The sequence below is a fragment of the Manduca sexta genome, chromosome 15 (assembly GCF_014839805.1).
Source record: "Manduca sexta isolate Smith_Timp_Sample1 chromosome 15, JHU_Msex_v1.0, whole genome shotgun sequence".
NCBI lineage: Eukaryota > Metazoa > Arthropoda > Insecta > Lepidoptera > Sphingidae > Manduca > Manduca sexta.
This window is the reverse complement of record NC_051129.1, coordinates 4,323,211-4,349,701: the sequence shown is the minus strand read 5'-3', so window position 1 is coordinate 4,349,701 and position 26,491 is coordinate 4,323,211. Positions and strand designations below refer to the sequence as shown.

Sequence of the window (26,491 nt, the reverse complement as noted above, 5' to 3'; positions counted from 1 at the left end):
AGGTTCGCCGTAAATGCATCTTAGGAGATAAATAAACGGTTAATAGTTAACTAAGGTATGACTTCATCGTTAATCTTCTACTCATTGGCAGTACATACTTACAATACTGGCAAATTTATTACGCGGCTCAGTCCGCAAACAGCTAATAAAACAATAACAAAGAATTAAATAAATTTAATAAAGTCCCTTACGACATTCATAGACGTAAGTGACAATATTAAAATAATAACATTTTAGTTAACAATTTGGCAACAAAATGTAAAGTCAAGCATTTAGCGCTATGTTATTGGGAACTGTTCGTATTATATAAAAAGTTTATCATGGTCCACCTAACGCACAGTATAAAATATTAGCAATGAGTAGATATTTAAGATATGTGATGTGTTAAAATATATAGGCATTGGGCCGTTGAAATTTTACATTAATTAGCAAGTACTGACTTCGAGAACGCTGATTGCATCTTGTCCTACGTATATTGCAGTAAGTGAAATATTAGTGATTTAAAAATCATTGCATTTCTTTAAAATAGTTTTAAACATTAATTTGGTAATCACAAATTGGAAATAAGTATATTTTTATAATCATAGAGGATTTTTACTTTATAATGGACCTGTTAATACATTTTGCACTTACAACAGTTTACGTGAAACTAAACGCTACGTTCCGTGTACAATTTCAACCGCAACAACGCACAAGCCTACCACTAAAGCGAATAATTATAGTAAAGTATGTGTTTGTATACCTAGCGCTTTATAACATATAACCATTCTTGACCAGACACATTTGCCTTACTAAAACGTTACAACGTTCGATTCTGTCGAACTGCCGCGTTTCTTTATCATTACATCGTAAACAAAATCCCAACAATCGACAATGCTATCAAAGCTATCTCTTTGGCTTTACGCGTTGTCCAACAAAATCGAATGTTTTTACATCGAAAAATATCACCATTAAAAATCATTGTCACATCCACGGTGCTAACTATAAAACAAACATCTAAAATTAAAAACAAAATTAATATTTCACTTTACAAACTCATATTAAAACTGACGTTAAAATACAATACAAAGAATTGCTGTTAAGAAATAAATAATGAAAAACAACTATATACAAAAACACGTTTCGTGCGCAACAGCACGGATGCGACAAATGAATATACAACACTCTACGCCGACGCGACGATACAATTCCAACGTCCAAATCCACATTTATATATATATAATTATATTGTCTAGTTCTACTGCGGTTACATGAAAATATCACGAGAGCGAATACATAGTTTGGTACATACCGTTAGTTAGTACAAAACGACAATAGTTTCTTTATTTAACTATAGAATTTAAAGCGTGTTCTTATAATTATTTTTTATATTCATCAAATCCATGGATATTCAGTAAAAAAGTACGAAATAGCTGCAGTTGTACAAAATATTTATCCTATACAGAGTGAGACAAGTAAACGTCAAACTCGACTATGATATTGAGACCTTCTTAATCGATACTTCAACAACGAGAGCGCGGCACGTGAGCGGGCGCATCGACATCTAACAGACATACCGCCGTTGCAGAACGGGACCGAGCCCGAGTAAAAGTATTATCACGGTTCATGAGTGTAAGACACGAGTGAATGCATCGATATCGATTAGACTACGTTTGTATCGATATGAACCGATTCTCCGTGAGGTTGAGTTCCCGCCGGGCCGCTATTCCTTGCGCACGAGGCGGCGCACCGCTCCGAGCGCGCGAGGTGTACGAATTCAACGAGTGCGTGAGGACAGATCGGTCAAAACAGGCCGACGTCCTTCTTCAGGTTCGTCTGCTTCCAAGCGGGCAGAACTGAGAAATCTTTGGTCATACCGAAAGCCTCCTGCAAAAACAGAATGCATTAGGTATTTTATGATTTATATTATGATCGACGATTTTTTGTAATAGTCTGACATTTAGGCTGTAACAAAAATATTATGGGTATGGCATGCATGTAAAATTTTTGAAGGGACACAATTTAATGATAAATATTTTAAAATACTTGCATTTTTTGTGAATAGTTACTAATGAAATAAAACATAAATGACAAACACCCGTAGTCCATATATTTTGGGAGCTGGCGTTTTATTTTTTGCAGTTGAAAACAAAGCGAAAATACCATCACCATGTGCATTTTATTTAACGTGTCGGTGCAAACCAAGTCAAGTGTAAGTCAAAGTTAGTAAATTATGGTATAACATATGTTCAAAATTATAATAATTACGTTACCATACGACGGTATTTTGAATTACTTAATTTGTGAACCAGAAAATTGAAATTGACACATGTCTATCAATAAAGCTAGACCAATATTCTGAAAAATTATATGAGTAAAACTTCTTACGAGTCAATTGCGATAGACCAATACGTGAAGTACAAAATGATTTCATTTGCATTTATATAATTTTGATCGGATTGTTGGTGTGAAGTGGAAGTGCAGAGTGCAGTGGCGGTGCGGTGCAGTACGTACCAGGAAGTCCTGTTCGAGAGATGTTTCTCGAGGTGGTGCGGGTCGACGTGGTCGGGCAGCGGGCGGCGCTGCAGCGCGGCCAGCGGCAGCGCGCCCGCGCCGCGCATGCGCGACAGCTCGCCCGCGCCGCTCGTCACCGCGCCCGCCTTGTGCCCCGTCTGCAACCACCCACACCTCAACTACCCTGCCCACTGTACAGCGTACGTGCCGAGGGGTGGGGCGAGAGCCTTCGCCCCTCCTCCTTCACTAGAACCTAGTACCTCTGGGGAGCCTTAAAGCCGGTACTAAGTAGGACACCGTGCATCGTGATCCGCAGTGAAGGGTAGCATATTTACAAATCGCATCGTGCTTAATTTTCAGTCCGTTTATTATGTATATATATACATTGGCTTTAAATATATACATGATCAAAGTGTGTAAATAATATGACTCAATTCTAAATGGCCAATATTGATAATATTTTCCCATAAAACTTTCTTTAAGTATGTCGTAATTTGTTTCATAAACATCAATTTAGCAATTCCGTTCGAAGGACCAATGAGGCTTTTTGTTGTAATACGAACAAATCGACTTTCTACTCTCTCGATTATTTAGTCCGCGTATATTCAAAACCCATTCTGAAGAGACAGTGCAATGGACAATACATTTTCTAAACTTATATTGCACTTTTACGCTCAACATAGCCTGTATTTACAACATATACATCCAAAACCGGCACACCACCTAAAGTATTCGTAATTTGCATTGGGTAAGCGGACCGTAACCTTAAGTGTAAGGCAATAAGGATCACTTACGGCGATATTGGCCTCGGCGGCGAGGTCGTGGTCGGTCCATATGTCGAACAGGTCGGTGAAGGCGCGCGGCTCGAGGCCGGCGACCACCACGCGCACGTCGGGCTGGTCGCGCGACGGTCGCTGGTCGTCCTGGTTGCGCTGGTCGCGGTGGTCGCTGGACACGCGCACGTACTCGAGCGCCGAGCCGAGCGCCGCCGCGCGCAGAGCTTGCCACCGCGCCGCGAACGCGCCCACACCTGCAACCAAACACATAGGTATCGTTAAAAACAACAAATCGATTGAGCTGGTGACTTAGATCATGGTAAATTAGATAATATAAACGTCCAATAAAGCTTTTATGTCCAATAAAAATAAATTTTAAATTAAATAGAGTTTTATTATACAATAAATTGTAAATTTTTTTGCCTGAACCCATGGATTGACAACAATGTGGTTGCGATTTTTTGAACTTACCAGTGTTAATCTCCGCGGACTCCAGCTCCCCGTCTTCGCCCCGAGGCCACCATCCTTGCCACAGCCACACGTTTTTGCCGTCGTCCAACAGGAATAAAGCTGTGAATACAAAATAAAATTAATACTGCACTAAGCCGAACCATTTACATAAATATTAATGTTTTAAAAATGTTATAATCCTTACCAGGTTGCGAAGCCGAATACAACTCCTTTTGTTCAAAAGGGAAGGGTGTCACCAGATGTTCGTGCAACACCTCGTTGGCTTCGAACTGACCGCTGAGGTCCGTGAAGTGGAACAGCCGAGGCGTCACGTCGCCGCCCGACTCCTTGCCGCCGCTCATCACCGAGTTGTACGACTGCTTGTTCGCGACGCCCAACGCTTCCAGCACCTCTTTGGGCTCCTCGCCCTCCCTCACTTCGGTGATCTTCCAATCACCGCTGTATAAGTAGTTCGTTTTCCTAGCGATCATTTTGTTCGCCAACTCTATCGCTACGTTCTTCGTGTGCTTGAGGCTTCGGGAGCCGTGCCAGATGTAAAGGCATCCTTTCTCCGTATCGACTAGAAGCATCGAGCCGCGGCTGCGTAGTTGACGCACGGAACACGAAACCTGCACTAAGTACGCCTCGTTGGACACGTTACCGCGAGTGACGAACAACCTGTATCGACTTTTGTCGACGTCCCGCTTGCCCTGATGGATGACCAAGTTGCCCTGGAAGAGATTGAGGAAGGCGGGCGGTTCGTTGCCCTGGGCGACGCGCACTTGTGGCCCCTTTTCCTTGTCCAACTCGACCGTGAGCAACGCAGCGGCGCCTTTCTCGTTGGACGTCGCATCTTTCCCCTGCCAGCAGAAGTATGCGCACCGATCTCGACCCGTCACGTTGTGTTTCGAAGGCTTTCCGTTCAACTCTCGACCAGACACTGTAATTTGGTACTCCCATCGAATAATGTAGCTGTCGCCGGAGAAGAATTCTCCGACTTCAGGCTCACTATCGACTTTCTGATAATCGTATTCGCGTATTTCCCATTTGCACACGGATTTCGTGTTGATATCGTAGTGTCTCATGTTTTCTTTGTCGTAGTAATGCGTGCCGCGGCCTAAATGGGACCCTTCTAAGACCAGATCAGGTTCCTGGTACTCATTGGACCACATCTCCTCCGCATCACAGGGTTTGATCTCAATGGAGTTGGTTTTATTCTCTTGCGTTTTCACCTTTATGACTCTGGTATAATCGGGCCAGTCGAGGAATTTCTCTTTGAACAATATGGATTCCATGTGCTGTGTGACTTTGGACAAAATGGCCCATTCGGGTCGAGTTTTGGACACTTTGGTCGGCGCGTCGGAGTCCACCCTGGCGCCTTGGTACATGGCAGCGTTCAACGGGTTGATATGACACTCCTCATAGTTGTAACCCTCATCGAAGAGCTCCTGGGCCAACTGTGCCGCTCGTCGTCGGCTCTCGAGCGGCACATTCTTGCCGTACCAAATGTACATTTCTGAACCGAAGTCGAAAACTATCACTTTCGATTGGTTGAGCATGGCGATCTTTGGTACTTGGCCCCAATATTCTTTGATTGGCACCAACTCGTCGTCGAGGACCTCGTAGCACATGTTGGTTTGGACGATGCACGACTCGAATATCTCATCTTCGTCCGCGTGACCGGTTTCAATCGGTTTGTAGTTCTCAACTTCCTCTGTTACGCCAAGTAGTGACCAAAATTGGATCCAATGTTTGTTGGTGTAGTTCTTGACTTGCTCGTCGATTTTTATGAGACCGGTGGCGTTTTTACAACCGAGGTCTTTTGTGTTGTATATGTGCAGCGCAATATCAGTGCTGCGATTTCTGTAAAACAAAATATTTTATTAATCAATTTTCTAATATAATATTTAAAAAAAATATATATATTTAGATGCTGACTGTACCTTTCAATAACATTGGCGTAGAGTCCAATGTAAAGGTACAGTTGGTCCGGAGTGATGAGAATGAAGCAGTCGCCTCGATTTACATTCGAGTGGACCGGCTCCACGAGTCTTGTCTGTAAAATGCCAACGCATAAATATAGTTTATGAAACCCAACAGTACTTATAATATATATGAAGAAAAATTACATAAAAAATATATATATATATTTTTTTATTATTTCCATGGCCTAAACGATTGATCCTATTACACGAAAAAGTCATGTGGTATAACTATCAATTGCTTTATCATATCCTGAAATGAAAATAAAACTAACCATTAACTAAGCCGCAATATCTCTAATTAAAAATAAATCCTGCTAGTCAATAAAGCCTATTATTGTGCAGCTAACCGCTCTCACCTGCACTCGCCTCCTACCCTTGACGTGCAGCAGCATGAGCGGCTTGGTGCCGTGCGCGGAGACGGGCGCGGCGGCGCTGCGCAGCGCCACGTTGGAGAAGTCCTCCTTGCTCGCCAACGCTGCCAGGGCTTCTGCTGCCAGGCCTACGTTAGCTGTCACTAGAAACGATGTGGCCATTAATTATCAGAATATTTTACTTATAATTATAATTTTTATCCGTGATGGTTCACAACTGGCTGATCTAGTTGTAAACGTAAATCCTTGAGGTAAAATGCCTTCTTAGTTCGTCATTTTGTCTCGCTTTGTTATGGAGGGAAGTGGACATTTGTTATTTCTAACTCCTCCTATCTTTCACACTATAGGGTAGTAGACTTTTTTTAAATACATCTATCAAAAATTTATTTCATCCAAATTTTATCGGAAAAAAGCTTCAAAATTCATGCAGTAATAAATGTCATAAAGCTTTGTTTGATGGAAAGGGAAGCTGTCAAATTACAGTAATAGTGAAATGTGACGTCACCCAGTATCACCAACCATAACGTTACATGAGGTGAGAAAAGGACAGCGCGATAACCCCACCACGCTCCCAATTTTGCTTACAACAATATTTCAAATATTAATAACTGCATTTTTCCACCAATTTTGATGCTGATTTCAAAGAAGAATATCTTTTTCATAATTTTCTGTTACATGTAAAATTAACTAAATCAAACAACTAAATCAAACTGCCTTATTATGACTGTTCTGTTTACCTTTCTCCTTGATCAACTGCTCCCGTATGTTGGTGGAGGGCGGCGGCACGTACTCCTCGCGTATGTCGGCGCGGGCCGCGAGTGCCTTGAGCGGGTTGCGCGAGGCCGCGTGGCGCCGCTCGCGTCGGGCGCGACGGCTCCACTCGCTCGCGAGCCTGCCACGACACATAAAACATAGCGTCACAACTATCGATATATATGTTCTACATACTAGATTTGGCGTACTGAAAATTCACTGTGTTCAATTGAATTGAACTGCAGTCCATTCAAACTGACTTTAGCATGGTCAATATTGACAGCTTGTGGTTGTGTACGGCGTGGCGCTCATGATACAAGAACTCGAGTGTAAATCTGGATTTACACTCGCGTTTTAGTCAAATAAGTGAAATTATTTGTTATTTAAGTGAATAAATAGGTTATAACAGTGACGTTTTGGTTGCCATTTTAGTTCAGATTTTGAAGAAATAGTTTATATGGACGTTCGTGTCTATAGAATATACGTCAATGGTCACCATTTTAAGGGATAGGCAGAAGTACAACATCCACGTTTCTCTATGTTAGGGCCCAGGTAATCATTTACGGATAATACCAAAATATGGGCTGATACTAATAAAAGTCCAATAACGCATTTACCCGAACCGAGATTCGGACCCGAAATCTCAACAACAACGTAAAGCTGATTATAATGAATTAAGTAATTTACCAATGAATATACTCTATTAATTCTATTCTATAAATGCAAAATATGCATCACTCAGCATCCCACAAGAGAACAATAAAAATTACATTTGATTGCGTGCAGTCAATTGTTTTGTACCTCACAACTAGCCACTTGACACATCTTTAATAACAACTTCCCTGTATGACTATTTATAGAAACCACGCGAGATTATATTTATACTTATATTGGTGTATTGCAAATGTATAGGAAATATATTAAACTTTTAAAATTTATATTGTATTGTATCAGCCCATAATTTCCCAATGCTGGGCAAAGGCCCCCCTAAGATTCTTCCATAAATTCTATGCTATAACCCGTCTATAAAAAGATGAATAGTAAAGAAATTAATATTGTCTTCCATAAAAGGTCAACTTGCATAACTACTTATACATATAACAATGTATTAATAATTAAAATTATCTAACAAGAATATTATTTAAACGCTGGAAAGATATTCATTCAGTTAGCTTTCCTAACATACTTTACAAGAAAATATTTACATTTAACATGATACAAATAAAACTCACAACTGCCTAGATCCACTGTCGATGGCGTCCAGATCGACCTCCACGCCTTCAGATCTCTCTTGCTGCTGAAGAGGCGCGAAGAAGGCTTGGAATGTCTCGTCGTCGGCGCGCGGCACTCGCACCGGACAACCGGACCTCTCGGCGCCGGGGGAGTCCTCTTCTGGAGGGGGATAAAGGTTTCTTAGTATAGGCCATTTCATCCACCTACACACGTTCTACCACTTTTTGATCTAAGCTTCAACCTCGACACTATCTATCGTAGTGTGCGTGTGGACTTATGCTAGTAAGGAATGCAACTATGCAGGAAAAGTAGTGGGGCGCGTCTTCGTATGACTTTTCTTCGAATAATACTGGTGTACAGATTTTATTGCTGTTTTTTATATTTGAATTTTCTCCCGAGGTGTCGAAGACAGCAGCCTTCGTGGTCATGCTACTACAATAACGCTACCGAGGTAGCAAAATGAGTTGGTCTATTGTGCTGAGTTTACAAAAAAATAGCCTTTCATAATATGCGTCCAGCAAAATCATGCCGTCCGGTTGTACTATAAGCTCAGCAAGACTATGCCAGCATGTCTCACTGCTTAAAACTCAAATTAACACGCAAGAATTACATACTCTCGTCAACCCGGCTGATGCTCTCGCTGACGGAGTGGCTGCGTTTGAACGAGTCGCGATCGGGGCGCGGGTCTCTGGGCTTCGGCTCGGCGGCGGCACTCACTACCGCGTACGACGCCGAACGCAGCGGGCCCGACGGGAACCCGTTCTTTGTAGGCGATGATGGCTGCTTGCGGGATCTGTGAACAATTGCCGAAATACATGTAAATTTATTGGATTTTCTTAAACAACTGAATTGGAAGCCGGTTGCCATATGGTAGGTGCCAAGTGCCAAATCATTTCATAAATTACAGTAACAGTGCCACTCAGAATTTTAAATAAGTACTGAGCGGCAATTCGTTGCGTTTATCACGCTGATACATAAAATCAGTCTCATAATGTATCGTAATTACCTGCTCAATGTCTTTCCAACCGGTACACAACAAACGCTTGCACGTGCCTAGCGGTACAAATAGACAATACGGAAGCAGACTAGCACATGCGACCTTGTGACTATCAACATTAATACTTATAAAAAACATTACATAATTTTTCGCATAGACCTAAGACCATACAAATAGATAACACAGTAAGATGTTATCTAAAATATGCATCAAGCACATTAAAGGAGGCAATTATAACCACGCATGCGCGCCAAAACTGCGTCTCATAAACAAGCGTGTGGGTTGGAATTTGCACAAAACATTTCAACTTGTGAACGCCAGAACGTAAATAACTTTATTACCTATCTTGTACATACCTGTATTATTTGTAATGTATTGTTTTAAATAAGGAAAATAAAAGGCCAAAATAGGTAGAATTTTAATGTAATAATAATAATAATATCAGCCCTGTATTATATACTTGCCCATTGCTGAGCACGGGCCTCCTCTACTACTGAGAGGGATTAGGCCTTAGTCCACCACGCCTAGTGCGGATTGGTCTACCAATCCGCATTGGTTGTGTGTTACTTCACACACCCTCAAAATTCCTATAGAGAACTTCTCAGATGTGCAGGTTTCCTCGCGATGTTTTCCTTCACCGTTAAAGCGAACGATAAATTCATAAAGAATACACACATGATTTTTTAGAAAAGTCAGAGGTGTGTGCCCTTGGGATTTGAACCTGCGGACATTCGTCTCGGCAGTCCGGTCCACACCCAACTAGGCTATCGCCGCTTTTTATGTATTACGCTGCTAAAATCGAAATATGTTATAATAACAGTAGGTTTAACTGATAATTGGTTTGTATTTTGCCTCAAGGATAATTACGGAGTGTGGACTAAACATTTCAAAACATTTATTACCTATCAGGTAACGGAACCCCAGCGGGCACACCCAATATTAAAATCGTCATAAAATCGTTTCAGGAAAAAGTATTTGATTAAATTGCAATTTATCACTACATGCTATAAAATATAGTTAAAAAAGAACTAACAAAAACTCGTAGTATGTTTTCGCGTTGCTACACAAAAAAGCCACTAAAAACGTGGATGGTGGGCCTTGTTAGGAAGCGGGCTATCTTCGGTTACACTATCTTACAACTGAATTACGTGTGGAGCATATCTGTCGCCTGATAGTAAGCGGCCCGTATAAAGTAACAAAAACCTGAATTATTAATTCAACTCATTCCCATACATAGCTTTATAATTAATAATTCTAGTATAGTTATGTTATGATAGAAATTTAACGATGACAATATCTTAAGCTAAACACAATCGCAGTTTCCAGATGGGGAGGTTTCTCCCCAAATTTAGGGGCATTTCAATTATGTGGGGGGCTATTTGGACGAAGAAAACGTACCGATTCAGAGCAAATCACACTGTATTTACTTTGTTGTTCTAAGAACTGTTTTAGATATTAATTCTGAGTTTTTTTGTCGCGCACGCTTTTATTTTTGAGGGGGTTTTTCTCGAAAACACTATTTCTCGTGGTTTATTAACTCAAATTAGAGGTATTATGCATCAGTCATCTGGCAACACCGAACACAATATTGCTAACAGTTAGGTAGTTCTGGGAATTTTTGGGGGTTGCTCGACGGAAAATAGAAAATGCGATAAAACTTAAGACGCATTCACACACACAAGAGACCGAACACCTTTAATCGCTGATTACTTCAATGACGCTCACAAGTCCTAATCATAAATGCACATTACGTTTATCTTGCGCCAAACACTCGATACTAATTGTTTAGATATAAATTTATCTATAGTTAAAACGGCTTCTGTGATATTTTCTGATACAGAATTTCTATTTTTTGTATATAGACAACGTGACCCCACTGCTATGATGGTAAGTATGGCGAGTTTTAACACCTTGTGTGGGTGTACGGTGGTTGCTATCCGGGCGGATATAAAATATATCCGACTACTGGAAAGGCAACATTGTTGTCCTTTTTTACAATAAATGGCCTTCGTGATTGTTTTGATTTAGGATACATAGACAAATGAGCAACTATGTTTATAAGCACATCACCCTAAATTGGAAAATCAGAGATAGATCCGTCCTTAAGTTAGCAATAGAGTTGTAAAAGGTTATTTAGGGTTCCGAAAATATCATCATATGAAACGCAACATCGAGTTAATATTACACGTCAGTACTCTAAGAGATAGCTATACTACACTGATCTTTTCCCTTTCTTTAGAAATTTTAAGTGATTTTAGTTGAGTTCAATGTTAGCTAATGGTATAACAATCTTACCTGAATGTGTTCGGTGGTGGAATACCAGGAGAAGCGACGGCCATGGGCGACGCGACGTTGGGTGGCGTCAGCGGCGGCGTCGCGACGTTCGTGGTCACTTTGTCGCGTTCCAGACGCCCAGCAACGGTGAAGAGCGTCGCATCGTTCTGTGGAACGCGCTTGCGCCATCCCTGGAAGAGAATAATTGCTATTATAATATAGGGTTATACTTAAGTGTAAAAACGGACTGACGACACGAATATCGTTAGGTTCAAAATCCAAGGACTAGCCATGACTTTTCGAAAGTTATTTATTTATTTAAAACGCAGACGAATTAATGTCATGGACATTTTCTCCCAGTCAACCTCTTAGTAGTAGAGGAGGTATTTTCCCAGCAATGGCACTGTATTATAACACAGGGCTGATATTATATAATATAAAGATGTATGGATAAAGGCACAGACAGTGGTTTTGGTGGTCTTGAATGTGATCCACGGATCTAGCGTTTTCTTTTTCTGACACGGTTGTTTTCGGTTAAATATTACATTGCTGCTATTGGATTATTTTGGATTGGATTTTGCTGATGAATTGATCATAATTTCAGTTAATTGAGAACTTTTCATACAAATGGGTTCTTTCTTCCTGATAATAGCTAATATCTTTACTGTTATCGACTTTGAACACCAAGCCTTAACATTGGTTCAAATTAATAACTTTATCATACCCATTGTGGCAGCCATTTACAACTACGTATTTCTATTCCTTCGTGTTCCTTGGACGTAACCGCAATGTGTCACATTCGCTATAGGATTTTATAAAGTACGAATTCTTCATAACGCAAACCGGCCCACACAGCAATGAATCATAGCGGTCAAAGTTTTCAATTAGTCATTGAAATTTAGTCATTTTACGGTAATTTCATTTATATTTGTACGTAACAATATATTTTACATATAACTATTGCAGGTCGATTGTCAGCTATATTTCTCTGGTCGATAACATGTAAATAAAAGTTATTTTATACGGTTCTGAGTTGACCAAATTTTGTAATTTAATTTACCTTTTGGATGTGTCTTTCATCAATTTAGTTTACGCATTACTGTTTCTAGGACCTAATATCAAAATTTGTCATGCAAAAACAATCCTTGTTGTCACGAATACAGCGCAAAGGATAAATCGTTTAACACAAACGTGTTTTAAAATTCGAAACATTGCAATAAAACAAACTTTGGAAAGGCAAAAATAAGATCGAACAATGGTTCGCATTCCTTACAATAACGTATTGACCATTTAACTTCAACGCGTGTTTACGCAATGTGGAATTGTTTAAACAACTCGTGCGCAAGGTCTGATGAACTCTGACATTATCAATGAAACATTGAAGCTATGCGACATGCTGTATCAATGTGTGATTGCATCCATGTCGTTCCATTACAAGTCATTCACATTACCAAGGGTCTGTTTCACAACTTCTGACTAAATGCTCGTCACACAAATGTATTAGCCGACCAAATACAACAGTCACACTATAATCTATACTCTTAGATAAATAGTAATAAAAGAGTACTATCTACATTAGCTGTTTATATGATAAATGTCAAATAAAATTTACTCGAAACTTGTGAAGTCCCTCAAGTTCGGTAATTTATTGCAATTGTCGAATTTATATCAGAGATATCTTATCGAATGGCATTTTTTTTATTATTGTTAACCTTTCATTCGCCAGTTGAAGCAGTAAAATTCAGGAAAAACATTAAATTTAACTTATTGAGGCCATGTTTATTATTATTGTCACTACCTGAGTTAATTTTATTTTATGATTGAATATTGTGAATGATCCCATGTTGAACATGATCCTATCATATTTATATCAGAAAAATATTTTAACACTATACGCCCAACATTAGGTATATATCTGAATGACATATCCAAAGTTCTTGAACTAGAAAACAGAAATTGAATAATTATATCCTGTTTTGTTATATATTTTCGTGACTTTATGTCCGAATGTGGCAGAGAACAGATAGTTTCAAATCATTGGCTCTGAATCGTGTGATGAGAATATAATTCCGTCACTTACTTGCGCTGCAGTTTCTAATTTGTTCCGCCTGTCCGCTAATATATTTGATCCCAGCTCGTTTTCATCTATGTGGACCTTTTTCTTATCATCCCCCACCGAATTCAAAGTGTCCTGTAACAATGAAAACATTTTTAATAACCTATAATTAAAAGTGCCAACTAATTAAGATTCTGAAACAGAAAACCTTTCTTAAATTGCCAATTGTGACAGCGAACGTAGTAATTTGCACGAAACACGCCATTATTTCTCATTTTACAATGATAATGTCATTAAATATGATAGAGTACGCGCCAAAGATTGTAATTATAGTGTTCTTCCTTATATGGATGAAAAAAAAATCTATTGTTACGTGTACGGATAATATTACATTTGATCTACATTCACGAAGTGCTGCTTTGTCACGCCATATTGCATAAGCAGTTAAGTATTACCCAAACAATACAATACCAATCGTGTTGCTTAATTTTCTATTTATCAATTCGGTTATTGCTAAACAAAACATCGAAATTTCGTAGGAAACATTAATAAACCTCGGCATCCTCTATAAAATAAAATTAGGAAATGGGTCTACTTTATTTATGAATTCAATTAACGTAGATAACAGGTTATCTACCGATTCATATTGCTGGAGTGCCTAACCTGCACACTATCGACGGCGTCCGATTCAGCGTCGAACTTTTTAAAGACCGGTTTCAATCCTCCGTTACTAGCGTTGCGTGTTTTACTCTTCAGTTCTCCAATTAGTGAACCAAAGTTAATTCCCGCTGGTATTCCTGATTGTTTCTGTAGACGTTTGTGTAAGGGATTTTCGCCTGGTTTCGTAATTATTGATTCTTCTAATTTCTTAATTATTGGCTTCACGGACTTCTTTATTGGATCTTCTTCATTCTGAATGATTGATTCCTCCGCCTTCTTAATAATTGGCGCGTCTGTTTTCTTAATTACTGGATCTTTAACAATATTGTCGTTATTAACAATATTGGTATCATTCAATATTTTTTTACTATGATTCAAATGAATTTTGTTCAATTCATTTAAAAGTTTCTCGTTTTGAGATTGTTTTATTTTCTCAATAGGTTTAACTTCGTAATCGAGAAGTTTTGATTCATCGTTTGTAAGTAGTTCTGTTTTATCTAGAGAGAGGTTCTGTATGATACATTGTATTTTGTCACCGCTTAAAATAGTTTTCTCTAAGAATTCCGCCAATTTTTCTTTTGGCGGACTCTCGCGTCTGGCAATGTTATCAACAACTTTTTCTTTATGCTGTTTTACCAAACTACTGGGAGTAATAACTTCTTTATTTTTAACTACAACAGAACAAGATTTTCTCGAACCGTCCGCTATTAAATCAACGACGTCTTCCGATAGCACTGAAGATTGTACTATTTTAGTAAGTTCAACCTCCTCTATTATTTTTGGCTCATAGTCATTAATAGGTTTCTTTATCCTACATGTTAAAGTCTCGCTTTCTGTAGGTATTGCGGTAATTTTCTCCTTATTTTGATGTTCTACCTCATTTTTATTCTCATCCCCATTGTCCCGAATCAATTGAATTTTTTCTTCCCTTTTTGACACCAAAAGTTTCCATATTAAATATAAGAGCACTCCGAATCCGATAATGCATTCCACATACATCTTGCCGAACGGTCCGATCACAACACTGACTAGAAATATATATCCGTTACTGATATCAATATTATTGGCGTTAATAATCCTTGAAGGCTTTGCGTTCCATTTGTAATGAATTGAGAAATAATGTATTTGCCTTATTAATAATCACACATCGTTTACGTCTGCGGTTAGCACATATTAAATAATTAATGAGATTCAGTTAACTAAATTGCACTTGTTAGACAAAGCAATAACAAGAGAGTAAAAGAAAAACAATAACACCGCACTTGCAAAGTTTATGCGGCGGCAGCTAGATACCGACTGGCAGGTCACTTGATCGAGCGTCGCTATCATCTGGTAGCGAACACGTGTGACTCATGCGCAGGTCCTATAACGTGTGTAAACATTGCCAGTAGCGGTGTACGAGTACATATTAATATGACGCATCTTATTTATAGTGAAGCGTCGATAATGGGTGCGCCAACAACACTAGGTCTATCCTTACAGCCTTGTCTTGTGAAAACTACCGGAGCCAAACATGGAATGATGACCCTCGGAACAATAAGAGATTTAATTGATATTTTTTATTTAAACGTAGGACTGACGGACAGAAACGTTCATAAAAACCAGGCCCTGAGTTTGTTGTTACCGTTTTCTACGTAGATATTAGTATTGCCAATGTCGTATGTCCAACTCGATTGTAGTCATGTTTTGCATAAACAATTGAGTATTATTTAATATCAGGAAAACTATAAAACCATTCCCTTTGCAACCGACGGAATTCCAACTCAATAAAAGACGCAATAAATTAAAACGAGACGGCAATATGAACCAAATAAGTTAACTTGGCCCAACCAAATTAGGGCAGAAGTAAAAACTTATGGAAGTTGACATGTCAAAACATTAAAACCAAGCGCAGCGGCAAGTTTAATTTGTCCAGTTTTTTTCATTTAATTACTTGCAGACAGGAAGAAATCAATAACTTTTGGATGAATGACAAAGAAGACGCCAAGACGTTCGATATCCGAGAGTTAATAGACTTCAATAGAGAGAACGTTGAGGGCAATATAGGACGAATCCATCACAATTACGCTATCAGCACTCGACAATAAAAATAAAACTATTCGTATTCATTCTGAAATCCTAACACCAGTTGAATACAAATTAACAAGGCTCCTTTTAGTAGCAGACGTAACAGTTAAACAAAGAATAATTAACGTTCAAATGAACCTAGTATAACCTAGTGAAGACGCACGTGTATAAAGTGAAAGTTATATTATTAAACTCGATACAGTAAAGGACTTGGTCAATGGATGGCCTTCTTTGAAAGTATGGTCGGCGATGTACGGCATTCCTGAAATAGCGATCCATAACCTGTTACAGATCGCAAGGTCAATGACGCAGATAGCAAAGATAACGTTGCGATAATATATGATAATGACGAGGAGTATTTCACACCAATCAACAAATTCAAAACATTAAATTATTTGAACTTATTAATAACACTGGTTAACTTATAATAAAACACTTGTGTACTCGAAAGTGTTAAATCAATTTCTGTAAAGATAAACATTTAACACTGATAACTGAAGTCTACAAATCAAATTTCACCAAACAATAGTGTTCGTTAACACACACAAAACTGAAGTTTCAAATCCCACCAATTTGTTCGTTCACAATTAAAATAATGGTAGTATTTTGGATATGGTCGTTATAGTGAAAGCAATTATTTCACATAATAATAAAATCGTAAGCGCGCATGGGCCGGCACGACCACCATCGGCCGGGCCGCCAAAACAACTGGCGGTGCCAGTTTGTCTCGCTTACCAGCTGGGTCATTGTCGACTGCACTTCCAATCTTTCGTACTCAAATAACAACTTCGGTAAGTGAAAATTAAGATTCATTTTTTGTTTGTTCTGCAATCAACTCGTGTTTCCCGGAAATTGTTTGTGTGTGTGCGTTTTTCGAGGTTTTGAACATACATGTAGGTTATGTTGCAAAAAGGTTTAATTATTAATAATCGTTGGATGTGAACAAAGAAGTTTTTGAAGACGTTGGTGCGTGACGCATTATGTATAAATATTTCTTTGAAAATGTATGCATGGAATAATTACTCATGTAACGAAATAAACGTCGCTACGTATTTAGCAATATGTGTACTGTAATGCGATGCGCAAAATGAATTCCGTGAGAACATTTCTAACGTTACGGACGAAAGTAGTGTATCAAAACAAAGCATCGTATGCATGGTTTTTTTCACACATTTGAAAATTACTCGGGCATTTAGAGTTCGTTGACGTTTTAGGTCAAAATCATATGCTTACACTATAATAAACAATGATATATTTCACTTCTTCCACGTACGAAGATCATTAACTATTGAGGTGTGAAGATTTAAAAACTGCAACGACTAAGGAACTTATTTGAATGGTAATTGCGCCTGATGCATCATAATTTCGATCAAGCCAGCCCAATCGTCAAAACGTTCACGCTCATATATTATTACATATAATTTACTGATACGCAGTTAAAAATTAAACAGTTCTATCTATTGAGAAAGGACAAGAGTATAACTTAAGAGTTTATAATTAAAGTTACAGAGTGTGTTTGTATTAACTCGGCAGTGGCCAAAAGGTACCTATAATTAGACTCTTACCAAACATCGGCCTTTATTCGGGCCACAGATAACAGATGCGTTTTCTGGCACCGCCATACTAATGTCATCGCTTAAAATTATTAGAGAAATAGGGCACGAATGATTCATGACTGCCAAACTGATGTTCGGCGATAAGTCACCATATTTATGTCATTTAATTCACTCAATTCATAGCTTTTATGTAAATTACGTTTTGTGAGCCGCTATTTTGCATTCAATAAGATAAGTAAATTTGGCTACTGCCGATCGTAATTTTATCGTTTTACATTATATTTGGACTACACTATGTTTAACATCGGGTTAAATTGCTCACTTTGCTCTCAAGAGATTACAAAAATGGTTTGATAGACGGTGGTGGTTATGAAATGAATTGAATCGAAAAGTATTCAGTATGATATAAAATAAGTCCAGAAGTGAACATTATAACCCTTTTAGATATACTTGATCGCAGGACTAGAGAACACTACAAGAAAAAACTCCGACCACAAACTTGAGAAAACACGACAAAATAAATATAATAACGACTCTCATTTTGCCACCTTGTTCCTCCATAATTACTGCAGTTTATGGCATAAAACCAAAATGCATAAAGAATAAAGGCAAAGGTATGCGTGACTCATGCAATGTGCATAGTAGGTGAAGTCCTGCTAGAGAATCTTAAAGCGAAATAAGGAGCATTTTTAATATCACAAATGATACTTTAATAGCGTTTTAATGCAATGTAAAGGATATTTGTATAGTTTAAAGGACAGTAAAGATGTAAAAAGATAATATTGTACAAAAACAATTGTAATCATTTGCTGTGATCGCTTTGATGTTTTACATTTTTGAAGGAGAGACGAAAACTGCTATAATCTGACACGATGTATAATACAATGACGATTCGATGGTCGTGAGATTTTTAGTTTACGATAACTAGATATATAATGCATCATTTTCGATAAACTAGTATCTTATATTGGGAGAGTTGAACGATAAAGTTTTTTAAATATGTTTACTATTATTTACATAATATGGATGTTTTAAAAAAAAACACACACACACACACACATTACGTATTTATCCCCGGAGGGGTATGCAGAGACGCAACCAGGGCACCCACTTTTCGCCAAGTATGTTCCGTCCCATGATATGATAGGGGGCGAGCCTATCGCCATATCGGGCACAAATTCCAGATACTGAGCTGAATAACCAAAATATCACTTTGCCCGACCCGTGATTCGAACCTACGCTGCGCCTACCTGCGCTGGCGTACCACGCATGCAGTACAACTACACCACCCAGGCAGTCTTAAATTAATTGTAATAAGACAATGATTAACTTATTACAATTATTACCACGCTCCAACGATAATTCGACTTAATGACATGAACTTATAATTTAACATGTAAATATATAGTTGTTTTCCATGGCCCATAGTTAATTATAAAGTATAAAACTTTATAATTAAACGGTCGATAGTCCGGTATATAATGCGAACGCAAAGTGCTACAATAAGTTGTATATTTTATGAAGCTTTCGCATAACGCCCGCAGGTTGATACTAGATGCGCATGCGCAGGGATAGTGAAATACCCTATTAGCGAATCAGGGATAAATGTCTCTTTTTACCACGACAAACTGGCCCCATTGTTCCTGATCGTAAGCGGAGAGGGGTCCAAATAGAGTGTCGACTAACGAGACGACTGTACCTCGCTAGTTGACATAATTATGCAGGCTTGTTTGGAAAGTCTCTTGTGTCTTAATTAAAGACTTTAGTTACAATCGTTATAAAGGTTTATCGCAGTTATACAGTGTTTTGGATAACTATGTGGAATGTTATTCGCAAGCGCTGTGGTTTAAATTAATTTATTGAAGTAATTTTATAATTTTAAGTTCAAGGCGTTAAAACCGAAGATCATGGTCGAGGGCAGTGACAAAAAACCTATTTTAATTTCAGTAGATAGATGACACATAAACCTGAATATTTTTATTATTAGTTTGAAGTACTTAATACTTCTTTTATACATAGTTTTTCTGTTTACTAGCTTTTGAAAACATTCTCGTCACGCTTTTATATATCCTTTAAGATTTGTGCATAATATTTATAATCTCACGAGACTAAACAGAGTTATGACGAATGACGATATATTAAATCTATATTTCGCACTTTTAATAAAATAATAACCCATTCCAAAATTGCCAATTTATGGGAATCGTCAAACAACCAATTTCTGTTTACGACCTTTCAGTTTTTCCCTTTTTTTTTCATGCTATAGGTTTCATTTTTTACCTATCTTTAATAAGCTCAGTTTTATAGCAACTTCAAAAAAAAGGTAGCAAACAAAAATTAGTTTTCCGACGACTGCCACAAATTAAATATTTTGAAATATACATTATTTTATTAAGAGAGCGATGTAACCTCTACTAACACATCGTATTCTTTTCCTTTTATATTAGATATGATTTAATGTAATAATAAATAATTATTATTGTAGCTCATCCGCTTAAAATATTAATTGTTATTTAATATTTTACCGTTTTACTCCACAAGGATAAACAGGTGTTTACGACGTAGATAAAATCGACATTTATTTAACATTGATTCACGTTGAAGGGTAAATGTGGCGAAACGAGTCATAAGTAATATAGAAAATAATATTAATGCGGTTTCAGCGTTTTGTATCTAAGGTATCGCGTTGCTAAATAACCAATGTAAAATGATACCTGAGTCAACCGTGCTAGGTATAATATAGAATGCACTAGATGCGTGGAAAAATATGAAGTTAAAGGTTGGGCGATAAGTAACCATTTTTAATTCGTAATTCGTAGAAGGGAACTGTATCTATAGTTTGTTTCGTGTAAGTTTAGTTACTAAATATTTGACGGTGGTTTCTGACACAACAAATATTTATATACCGGTTTTTTTTTATTTAAGTCTTGTACAATGTAATAATCTATTGTGTATTTTTTTTTGTTTATGCAATATGTAGTAAGTTAATTATATTGCTTAATGTGAGATTGGTTCTGAACTTTAAGGTAACGACTCCTATATGAGTGTAGAAATAAATGGAATTTTTTTTTTTCTTGTTGCTTTGAATGTCGAGTCGAGCTTTCCGTCCGCCTGATGGTAAGTGATTCGACTGCCCATAAACAGTAGAAACACCATCCAACACCTTTAATTACAAATTATTGTTTGGTATTCCACAGCGCTCGCCACGCCATCCCGAGAGAGATGTTAAGTCTAGGTGTAGGTAAGTATTTGCAAAAATACCAGGGTTTATGGCCTGCCGATTCAAAGCATCTCAAAAAACTCAAACCGTCCAATGCACTCGACATTATATCTAATGATTTATCCCGCGAATGAAACCCCGGGCGGGTCCGTTGCGTCACGAGCACGCCGGGACTGGTTTTTGAGCCGGGATAATGTTATATAGGTTCGCAGCTTCGGAACCATTATTGTGATCGGTTTGCATGTTCATGGGAACGTGCAGAGAAAGACGCGCCGCCAACTGTTTGTTTTGTAATACTTTAACAGTCACGACGGTATTAACGATGTAAGTAGGCATGACATGATTGTTTCAAGGGCGTTTCCGATATAATACTTGGGCAAACCAAACATAATATCTGGTGTATTTTTATTTCCTGCCATAAAATGCGCAAAAAAATATCCGAACTGGTCACGGCTAACGTGCGATGCCACTACTACTGGCAATCAATTAAGCATTTGTTTTTCTTTCTTATTCCAATTTCAAATTGATTAAATAGAAATTTAAAATCTGAATCAAAACAAACAAATTAAAATGTAAAAAATCTCAACTGGCCAGTACGATCCCGAGACATAAAGGTCGTTCTACACTGTCTCCGGGTAATCAGTTGTCGACATTTGATCACGACCTCACACACCAATAAGGCGACAGATCAAGCGAGTCGCACTACACCGTATAAGGCGGTAGGCACACGCTACCATTCTTTATAATGCAGTCAAATGCGGCCTAGAATGTTTCTAAGGAGGTCCGGTGTTTGAGGTACGTTTTAATTGACATCTGACAGGAAAATATATGTAAATCAGCTCGTGTTTTGAATGCTATTGGCAGTAATAATTATGATGACAAAAAAAGGAATTGGAACAACAGTATATATGGTATTTTCCTTGTAAATGATAAATGGCATAGCAGTATTTAAAAGTGTTGGAATTTATGTCAGATTACATCCTCAGTAATATTACATATTTTGTTATACCGGCCTACTACGGGTATTATGGAAAAGAAAATGATGAGTAATTTCGACTGAATATAGACCTATATTGTTATTACGCATTATCGAATTTGTGTAAGTATTAATGGTTTTCATCTAAATAAATTTATTCATTCTTTCTTTAAAATATTCATTTTATTATAATAAAGATTCAGCATTCATTTCTTCTAAATTTTATTAAAAGGAAAAGATAACTAAAATATGTATAAAACGAATTTCGTGTGTGGAATACATACAGTCAAAGAGATACAATATTTTTAACCTCTAATCAAATGCAAACTATTTTGTATCTTCTTGAGTCCACTAGGACTAGATATTACATAGAAAAAAACTATTTGCATTTACATGCTGCATGCGAAATTATCTTATCCATACTAATATAAATTGTAAACAGATATTCCAAGAATAATCTTGGATTGACAGCATAAATTAAACCATAAACATTACGCGCGCAAAATAGTGGCATTCATCACCGCCAGAGGCGCCACAAGCGCATATTTAATTTCCGCGACAACCTATAGATGGCGCTGGAACGAAATTCAATAAAAGCTCGTTTATGAAGCGCGAGCAAATCCAATTTACTCTCTTGCAAATACAGGACAAATATATTTCGACAGGATCTCGTCGGCAAAATGTTTTTGGATTTGTAAAATAAGAGTTATTTTAGTTCTAACAGTATTCCGTCATATTCAATTTGCATGTTACACACTGTTATATTATTGTGTTTTTTTTAGGGTCTGTAGATACAAAATATAATAGTTGATAGTTACTGGATTATATCTGAATTAAAAATACTAAATTGTGGTGAGGTTGTTGTATTACGGTACGACGGCAGTGCTGAAGTCTCGGGTTCGATCCCCAGGTCGAGCAGTGATATTGAATTTTTCAACTCAGTATCAGTACGCAGTCTAAAATTTGTGCTCAATATGGCGATAGGCTCCCATCATATCATGGGACGGAATACACACGGCAGAAAGTGTGTGCACCAGACAACTCTGGCTAACTCTTCGGGCATAAAAGACGTATGTTTATGTGTGTAAAAATACTAAAGCTAGATAGTATTGGTTTATTATATCCGGCCCGTTGACCCGACAATTCGTAACTAAGACAAAAACAAAAGGTCAAAGTCAAACGTGTTAAACCTATTTCCAAATATAGTGCGTGACATTCGTTTAGAAATAGACTGAACTTTCGGGTAACCTTAATACCTTATTTAGGATGATATAGCTATCCGGGTAACATTAAAAAGGTCAGACAATCCCTTGGTTTTATAGCCCGTTTGCCATTAACAATAGAGCTTAAAGTTTGACTTAATTAATGCTTTATTTGGATTTTATTACCAAGAAAATTTATTAGAATTTATATTTGGAACAAGATAAAAATTACAAATAACAATATGTAAATAATAAAAATGGTTTGTGAGTAAAATATAAGTAGGCTGAACAAACATTGTTTCCTTTGCCTAAAATCTTTGCTATGCTCCAAAAACAATATAATTCCTCTAATTAATCAAGAAGTTTACAAATAGGCCATGAAAATGTCAGTACCGTTTTGACGAGGTTTGAAAGCCATTTACGGTACCATTAGCAGTTGATCTTCTTAGAGCATAAATCAGTCAAGTTTTTCAATTAGAGCGCCAATACCGAATGACGGGCGCCGAGTTAAACAGAGGGAGTGATTAAGGTTAACGGTTATAATGCGGGCTTATTACATGACCAAATGTGGTCCAGGATCATAAGGTAGGTTAATGCGTGAAATGAAACGCGTCGCGCTAATGGCTAGTATTACAATCGGAAAATGTATGGTCCACATTTTTGAAGAAACTTTCAAATATGGAATACCTATTTAATTTATTTTATAATAGGCTTATTAAATATTAAGGTGGTAGCTCAAGGTCCATTTTCATACATTTTGTTTCGGCTTTAATCTGGGTAACTAAACAAGTATTGGCAAGTAAAGAATTTAAATTCACGTCTAGTTAGTGATTAGTTCTCGCAGTTGAAAGAAAAACGTAAAAATAATTAATAATCATGGATATTTCGGCCTTTAAAATTTAATATGACGAAATTTTAAAGGCAGAAATATCCATGATTATTAATTATTTTTACATTTTTCTTTCCAACTGCGAGAACTAATCACTAACTAGACGTGAATTTAAATTCTTTACTTGCCAATACTTGTTTAGTTACCCAGATTAAAGCCGAAACAAAATGTATGAAAATGGACCTTGAGCTACCACCTTAAACAAAAGTTTTGTTTAGCATAATTTCAAAATTGGAACAAATTTTAAAAGAAAATATTGATAAAACCATTATATTATTTGTTTAGAGGTTTTATACCAAGCAGATGGTGTACACGAAGGATTTTTTTAGTTTTTATATTTATAAGAATTATAAGAATTATAATTAACAATAATTATCTAAATCTACTAATTACTTAATATCGTTACTTAATTCGATCTCTGCACATAGAATAATCCTAACCTTTAAAAATTTTATGTTCCCGAAGAAACCATTACACGACAAATCCCCATACTATGTGGGTCACTACACACATTGGCAACGTTTAAAGTGAAACAATGTTTGGGCAATAGAGGCACGCGATTCTGTTTACAAATGGCCCAGAGGTGTGTCAAAGTAATTATCCTATATTTGTGGTCTTACTATGTGTGTTAAATTCCACGCGGAATAGGGCATTTGAATTATTATTTTTTTTATAACTTTTATAAAATATGTACGTCGTATAACTTCTAAAACCGAAGAAATTATTGAAAAGTGGTTAAAAAATCCACAAGTTATAAGCCATTGAAATTAGTTAGTAGGGGGTGAGTGTCAAATAAAAAAGAAAAAGGACGAAATACTTTCATGTGACGTTAGAGGGTAGTATGATGCGTACAAAAGAAAGAGATGGAGCGATATCCCCACTCCACGTCCACTTCTGCAAGTAGCAATATTTGAAATTTTAATTACTGGCTTAATGTTTATCGGATTTTAATGCTGTTTTCACATAAGGATTTTTTTTGAACGTATTGCTGTTACATATTAAAAATGCACAAAATAAAAAATAGTCAAATACCCTATTTCATAACGCACAAACGATGGCGCTGTGACAATGCCTCCTTCGTTAAACGTGGTAGAATATATTATACAGTAGGCAGAATTAATATAACTCTGACTTGATCTGCAACCAAAAGACAGTGATAAAGTGAGCCGTTTATTCCTCTTTTTCATAGTCAATAAAAAAAAAAACGCCATAAATCGTGTAATCATTTATATAACAACATAATATGTAAAAATAGAAATCTACATGGTAATGAATTAGGACCTAGGATTACATCTGTATCGGTATTAACCTAATGGAACGGACTGCCGAGACCAATGTCCGCAGGTTGAAACCCAAAGATGGCGCATGTCGCCGAGACGAATGTCCGCAGGTCCAAAACCTAAGGGCACGCACCTCGGGCTGTTCTAAAAATTTGTGCGTGTATTTTTTTTTTGTGAATTATGGCTTGCTTTGACGATAAAAGGTAACATGGTGAGGAAACCTGCGTACCTCAGAAGCTTTCTACAGGAATTTTGAAGGTATGTGAAGTCTGCCAATCTGCACTAACCCAGCGAAGTGGGCTAAGGCTAATCCCTCTCGATAATGGAGAAGGGCCGTGCCCGTGGTCTTAGATAATACAGAGATGATATTATTATATTGTTATTCTCATTCCCAGCGAATATATCAGATTCCTTATTTCAAATCCTCGGGGACACCGCGCATGCGTCATAGAAATGTGTCGGTAATCTCTGTTATCATTAGTAAGGGGAAGTGACAATGTTTATTGCAATATAACCATGCCCTAATTAACTGGGCAGCGATTACATTACTTTTGTGTGTTGATTAGTTACGATGAATTATTGTGTAAGATATCTGCTGTGTAAAAATATATCTTTACAATTTGAGACAGAGTAGCTAATTGATTGTCAGAAATAAAAAAAATTGTAGACTGGCTAGACAGGCGAAGTTTAATTCTGATCTTAAATATGTAGAAAATAAAGCCGCAAATCTAAATAGCACCTTTACAGGTCTTCTTAATAACAAGGATGTTGATTACGCTATATAAGAGTACAAAACGTCATCAAGAACGGTAACCATAATAAATCACGATGCGATCATAACCAAATTTCAAGATTATGAAGTGTTATGTAAAAAAAAAAGTCTCTGTATAATGCTTGCCCCACAGCTGGCCAAAGGTCTGACCATCCACGAAGGTCATTTTTAAATTGTTATTTTATGTTAAATAAAACTATTTTTCGAATTTTATGCAGTTTTTATAATTACATTTTATATCGTTATTTTTCTACTCACATAGTAATTCATTTTATCCCCGAACAGGCAGGTGCAGATGCATCCAGCCTCCGCCGTGTGTATCCCGTCTCATGATGTAATAGGGGGCGAGCCTATCCCCATATCGGGTACTTATTCCAGACTCCGGGTTGATACTGAGTGGAAAAACCCAATATCACTTTGCCCGACCCCGGCATCGAACCCAAGACCACATAACTGCAGTCGTATCGTAATACAAATACGC

General features: G+C 37.4%; 1 protein-coding gene across 2 annotated transcripts in view; it reads right to left on the bottom strand.

Moving 5' to 3' along the window:
- The window catches only part of LOC115441206 (supervillin), a 158,713-nt gene that overhangs the window by 46,761 nt on the left and 85,461 nt on the right, over nt 1–26,491 (bottom strand). For both annotated transcript variants that reach the window (XM_030165893.2, XM_030165887.2), the window contains exons 12-16: nt 13,413–13,523; nt 11,354–11,523; nt 8,676–8,854; nt 8,061–8,220; nt 6,813–6,967 (exon numbers count right to left, since the gene is read on the bottom strand). In XM_030165893.2, coding sequence (XP_030021753.2) covers nt 6,813–6,967; nt 8,061–8,220; nt 8,676–8,854; nt 11,354–11,523; nt 13,413–13,523 — 775 coding nt within the window. The remainder of the gene's footprint in view (nt 1–6,812; nt 6,968–8,060; nt 8,221–8,675; nt 8,855–11,353; nt 11,524–13,412; nt 13,524–26,491) is intronic.